Source organism: Haplochromis burtoni, unplaced genomic scaffold (genome assembly GCF_018398535.1).
Source record: "Haplochromis burtoni strain Fernald_Lab_line unplaced genomic scaffold, NCSU_Asbu1 Contig_2345, whole genome shotgun sequence".
In the NCBI taxonomy this organism is placed as follows: domain Eukaryota; kingdom Metazoa; phylum Chordata; class Actinopteri; order Cichliformes; family Cichlidae; genus Haplochromis; species Haplochromis burtoni.
The window spans coordinates 1-6,628 of NW_024584706.1; the positions used below are offsets into that span (position 1 = coordinate 1).

General features: G+C 42.5%; 1 protein-coding gene across 3 annotated transcripts in view; it reads left to right on the forward strand.

The window, feature by feature from the left end:
• Window positions 1-1,573: 1,573 nt before the first annotated feature.
• LOC102308502 (GTPase IMAP family member 8) overlaps window positions 1,574-6,628 on the forward strand; it is a 10,922-nt gene continuing 5,867 nt past the window's right edge. For 2 of the 3 annotated variants that reach the window (XM_042217614.1, XM_005952859.2), the window contains exons 1-2: window positions 1,574-2,374; window positions 2,701-3,315. In XM_042217614.1, the coding sequence (XP_042073548.1) occupies window positions 2,302-2,374; window positions 2,701-3,315 (688 nt within the window). In that variant the 5' untranslated portion in view covers window positions 1,574-2,301. The remainder of the gene's footprint in view (window positions 2,375-2,700; window positions 3,316-6,628) is intronic. The other variant, XM_042217616.1, reaches the window with a different exon arrangement.

The window sequence follows — 6,628 nt, forward strand, 5'->3', positions numbered from 1 at the left end:
AAGCACAGATGGATGACGTATGGAATAAAACAAGTTGGAGGTGAACAATTTCACCCCTGACTTGTTAAAATTAAATCCATTTGCTTTAAACAGATGCCTGCGTTCCCAAATTTTTTTTAAAGTTGTTGTTAAAATGCACTGAGTGGTCGGCACATGCTGATATGAGCCATTTATTCAGTGTAAACAAACTGCTGAATCTCTCGTTCAGGAGAACAACTAAGATAATTCATCCACAATACGAGGTTAGTCATTAATGAACTGCAACAACATTCGAACAGAGCAGCTGCGAGAGAATTCAACATTAATGAATTAATGGTACGGAAGTGGAGGAAGCGCAGTTCTTAGCTTTTCCCATATTTCAAAAGTGCTTTGTCTCTTTGCTATGATTGTCGCCCAGCATAATTTGCAGATGATAATGCTTGTAGCCACTGCCATGCTTTCGACCAAAACAGGCGCAGCTTGATGACATCATCAACACCTCCTCTTCTTCCACGTCTGCTCACTCCTGTCGACCTCTTATCTGCTCCCGTTTGAACTCCTTTGCCCCAGAGAATGTCCTTATAACCATTATGAAGTGTGATGTGTAAGCATGCAGCAAAAAGGACCCTTAAGTGCTCTACATCACTGTCAATATTTCAATCCAGACATACCACTGGACGAGGCTTTTGACCCTCAAAGCAAGGAGCTTTCTTTAGACACCTTTTCAGCTTTGACAAAAGTTCAGCTTGGATAACCACATTTACTCAGGGCCTTCTTGATGTGCTGTTCTTCTGCCTCCCTGGCCGCTGTGTTAGTGGGGATGGTGTTGGCTCTATGTTGTCGCGTCCTGATGATACCCAGTTTGAGCTCCAGTGAATGATGAGAGTCAAACCTTAAATACTGATCCGTATACGTAGGTTTACGGTACACATCAGCTTTTAGATGTCCCCCATTACTGATGGAAATCTCACAGTCTAAGAAGGCCAAGTTGTCTTTTCTATATCGTCCCTGATGAATTGTGAATTGTGGAATGTCCTGAGAAACCTGAGAAAGAGGTAATCTGATAAGCTAACAAGATATACTTGTAGATATACTGTAGCATGTTAGCAGTGCACACACACACATACATACATTCACACTGTACATATACTCATGCAAATGGAGGCAAGTGTCAGGGGTGTTATGTGAGCACACGGTCAGATTCTCTTTTCACTTGGGTTGTGCGGTCTATGGATAACTATATTTTATTAACTGTAAATATGTTTTGAAATAGTTAAAAATGTTTATTCCAACTTTCCTGCATTTCCGGCACAGTGTTGGGTAAGTTACTTTAAAAAAGTAATTAATTACTAATTACTAATTACTTAATCAATATTGTATTTAAAATACTTATCTAATTACTGTGTCTGAAAAGTAACTTAATTACTCAATAAGTAATTTAACTGAATACTTCTTAAAATCCCTATAAACCTTGAGTGGACAAACAATAGAAATTAAACTCTTTAAATAATAAATACATTTTTTTTAAAAGATGGAGACTCTACAGTACGCAGCGGTAGCATCTCTTCCACAATGTAGCCTGCAATTATTTTTTTTAAGCTCACCTTCAGACGCTTTCTGTGCTGCTGAAGTAAAATCAGGTTTTGCTGCTTAGCAGGAGTTGTCGCGGTGTTATCCATGGATGATGAACAAGGATCACTCAGAAGTGTTTGTCCATGCTCTCATGTCAGGCGCTTCAGTAGATTACTCCTGCTATTAACAGCAGCCGATAGTTTTTACATATTACTGTAATGTTCTTGTCTGCTTGTTTCAGAAAAGTGAAGAGACGGGAATATGTACATTTCGTAAAACAGCCACTCGCTTCAACCGAGTCCGACATCTTCCGCTTTAGAATACGACTATAAAAAAAAAAAAAAAAAAAAAAAAATAGAATACGACTATGCAGCAAACTGGCGCGAAATGACGTGCACCTGCACTACAGCGACGTTAAAGCGGCAGTTTATTTTTACCTTTAGAAGATAAATAATGATATTCAGCGAGTTTAATTATTTTACAATTTAACGCAAGTACATTGTAAGTAACTGTAATTAAAATACCTAAAAATGAACAGTAATCAGTTACTCTACTTTTTCAGTGGAAAAGTAATTTAATTACAGTAACGCGTTACTTACACTCAACACTGATCCGGCAGCTTCTTGTCTATTTACACAGACTTAGGAACATAATCTGTTTAATTACATTGATATGAAATCTGTTCATTACATAGAGTGAATGGGATTTTTCATTTCAGAAAGCAAAAATGGTGGCTGGTAAAGTGTTAGAATGCTGATTTGTGTTTTTTCTATTTTTGCAGATGAAGATAAGCCAGAACACATCAGCACTGAGTGTGAGGACTGTAAGAGAAATTAACAACACATAATGAATAAAATAAGATAAACCAATAAATGTGTGGTACAAAATATTATGCCACAAACTTTATAATTTCAAAATATCAACCCAGTAGTAACATATCACAATCTTTAACAAATGAAATAAAAATAAGAGGTTAAATGTAAGTGTTTATGTCTAAATTCACATTTTCTGTTTTGAATAAACTGAATCGTTTGATTTCTTGTACAAAGGATGTGGCGCAACAACTCTAAATATTATTGACTAATAATTACAAAAAACTTAATGAAAAATGAAAGTTAACTCAGTACTCACCTAAAGTCTCTTTTTCAGTGTCTGAGCTGAGGGTCGTTCTGCTGGGGAACAACTGGTCTAAGAGAAGCTCAGTGGGCAACTTCATACTGGGAGTGACTGTGTTCAGCTCTGAGGATAAAGCAGACCTCTGTCTGAGAGTCAAAAGGGAGCTGAAGGGGAAAGAAATCGATCTCATCAACACTCCAGATCTGCTGTCAACTAAAATCTCCCCAGAAGATCTGACGAAACAAGTAGAGAACTGTGTGAGACTCTCTGCTCCTGGACCTCATGTGTTTCTGCTGGTCCTCCAGCCTGCAGACTTCACTGAGGATCACAGACAGAGGCTACAAATGGTCCTTGAAATCTTCGGTGATCCATCATTTGATCGTTCACTGGTTCTGATAATGCCCAAAGACAAGAGCTCAAGTTCCATTGAAAAGTATCAGCAGCATCCACAGTTAGGAGACATAATCAAGAAATGTAGAGAAAAATTGTTGTGGCAGAAGAACCTGGAACAAGAGCAGCTGTTAGCAGCCATAGATACAGTGGTGAGGAAGAGCATGAGGGAGGAAGTTTCCAGTGAGGAAACATCGGTTTCACCCAGTCAAGATGAGGAAGAAAAAGTCCCTGCCAGCTTGGATCCTATAAGGGGCGGTGAGTACAGTAAAAATATTTGTTGTATAGCAGAATGTGATGATTTAATGATTAAGTTCAGGCCTTTCAATAAATGTCTGTCTATTAAACACCCTGCAATCCAAGGGGTCTAGGTTGGCCTCCAAACAGACACATCTTTTAAAGATAAAACATTTTAATAATCCTCAGCTCAGGTTGAACAGGTTGGAGAGAAAATGAAAGAGTTTGAGATGATCTGGACATGTGAACAGGAGGGGTATAAAGGATGTTGAGGATGGAGCTGCCAGGCAGGAAAAAAGGAAGACTCCAATAAGCTACATAGACGGACAACATGCAAAGGGTTGGTGTGACAGGAGTAACTAGAGACAGTTAAATGCAGGCCTGTGATCTGTCAACCCCTAACCCCCAAAAAGAAAGAAACACTTAAATGTCCCATTCAGACATAAAAGCTAAAATGATTATTTAAAACTTGAGGAGAATAAAAGTTCTTAATGTCATATTCCCATCCATCCATCTTCATCCATCTTCATCCATCCTTCATTCATCCATCTTCCGCTTTATCCGGGGCCGGGTCGCGGGGGCAGCAGCCTAAGCAGAGAGGCCCAGACCTCCCTCTCCCCAGCCACCTCCTCCAGCTTATCTGGGGGAACACCAAGGCGTTCCCAGGCCAGCCGAGAGATATAATCTCTCCAGCGTGTCCTGGGTCTGCCCCGGGGCCTCCTCCCGGTGGGACATGCCCGTAACACCTCACCCAGTAGGCACAAGATTTAACATGTTTATTTGCAGATAGTAATGAATTCAGAATTAACACTGACTGTGATGCTGTGAGATCAAGGAGACATGGCAAGGGTAGTGTAGTTAGTCTGAGAGCACATGGGCACTGTCACAAAAGCTCACGAGATTCTAACAATGTAAAGTGGTTTGCGCAGAAACAGAGATGAATTCAAAGAAAAATCTGACACAAAACTTGGTACCACTGAGGCCTGCCACATACCCTGGCTGATGCAACGATCTAGCAATGGCAAAAGCCTGTCCATAAGATGCTGGTTTATGAGACACTCCTCAAGACCTGGCTCCAAGGAAAGGGCTTCAGTCCCCATATTCCTATATCTATATCTTCTGTGAATTATTGCCTTATAATGGTGGAGGGGTTTGTGCGTCCCAGGGATCCCAGGGGCAATGTTGTTGGGTGTTTTTGGCCCCTTGGCAGGGTCTCTGATGACAAATTGGTTCTGGGTGAGGGACTAGGCGATTCAAAACTCCTATTAATGAAACATCTGGGGAACCTTCCTTGATGCATGTTCAATCAATGAGGTATGTAAATCCCAAACCTGCAGCCAGCCGAGACTGAAGAAGCCACTTGTATGAGTGACAAAACGTTTCTCCCACTGAAAGCTCTACTTCCAGATGAACAGAATCAACTTTTTGTGATCTAGGCAACATTTCACCCTGCCAGGGGTAGGTGCCTGGGGGCAAGTGCCTGGTAGCTGGGCCTTAGTCCATGAGGCCGGCCGGGACACAGCCTGAAAAAGGGAGATGGGCTCACCCTATTGTTGGTCCACCACTCTAGTTACACTAGTATCCCCTCGTCTTGGTGTCTGCACATTGGAGTTTATCTTGGTGGACAAGAGGGTTTGTTCTCTGCGCCTTATGGTAGGGGAATGGGTCCTGACTGTTTCTTGCACTTGCCATACGACAGTTCCGAGTACCCAGCCTTCCTGGAGCCCCTGGGTGAGTGCTTGAGGGTGCTCCACCTAGGGACCCTGTTGTCTTACTGGGAGATTTCAACACACATGTGAGCAATGACAGTGAGACCTGGCTGGGCGTGATTGGGAGGAATGGCCTGCAAGATCTCAACCCAAGCAGTGTTCTTTTACTGGACTTCTGTGCAATCCACAGTTTGTTCATAACAAACACCACATTTGAACATAAGCATGCCTATAAGTGCATGTGACACCCTTGGCCAAAGGTCGATGATCAATTTTGTTATTGTATCATCAGATTTAGGAACGTATGTTCTGGACACTTAAATGACGAGAGGTGCTGAGCTGTCAACTGATCACCACCTGGTTGTGAGTTGGATCAAGTGGTGGGGGAGGATGCTGAACAGACCTAGGTCACCTAAACATATAGTGAGGATGCAAGATCTTCAACTCATACCTCTGGCAGAGTTTTGACAGCTTCCTGAGAGAGACTGGGGACATTGAATCTTAATGGACCTTGTTCAGCAATCTCTGTTACTGAAGCTGCTGCACTGAAGAAGGACTCTTATCATGCTTGGTTAGCCTGTGGGACTTTGGAGACAGCCGATAGGTACTGACAGGCGAAGTAGATTGTGGCTCAGGCTGTGGCTGAAGCAACAACTTGTGGGGGGAGGAGTTTGAAGATGCAATGGAAAAAGACTTTTGGACTGCCTCAAAAAGATTCTGGGAAAATGTCAGGCATCTCAGGAGGGAAAAGTGGTGCTCTACCTACACTGTGTATAGTGTGGGCAGCATGCGTCTTCTGAAGAGGAAGCAGAGTCTGGGATGAGGCACGATGACGACGACTTATCCATCACTGGGGGTGAGTTCACTGAGTTAACCAACTCGTTCGTGGCAGGGCCCCTGGGGTGGATGAGGCTCGCTCTGAGTTCCTGAAGGCTCTGGATGTTGTAGGGCTTTCTTGGTTGACACATCTCTACAATGTTGCTTGGACATCAGGGATGGTACCTCTAGATTGGAAGACCAGGATGGGGGTTCCTATCTTCAAGAATGAGGAGAGAGGGGCATGTTCCAACTACAGGGGGATTACACTGTATTTCTTCTTCACTCACTATGTGATTATACACCTCTCTGCATTTCATCATCACAACAAGTCTTTTGTCCGTTTCCCTTCTCTCACCCCAAGCGGTTATAGCAGATGGCCCCGCCCCTCCCAGAGTTTGATTCTGCTGGGGGTCTTCCTGTTAAAAGGGATTTTTCCTTCTCACTATTGCCAAAGCACTTGCTGATAGGGGGTCATATGATCTTTCAGTTTTTCTCTGTATGTATTATTGTAGGGTCTACCTTGCAATATAAAGCACCTATAAATTGTTCATGAGTGAGTGGAGCGGGAGATCGGCAGATGGATTGGTGCTGCGGATAATGTACCAGTCTGTCGTGGTAAAGAGAAATCTGACCATAAGAGCGAAGCTCTCAGTTTATTGGTTGATCTACATCCGTACCCTCAACTATGGTTAAAAGCTTTAAAAGCTTTTGACACAATTAATCATGACATATTACTTGATAAACTGGAGTACTACGGCATTAGAGGAGTGGTGTTAGAATGGGTAAAGAGTTATTTGAGAGACAGG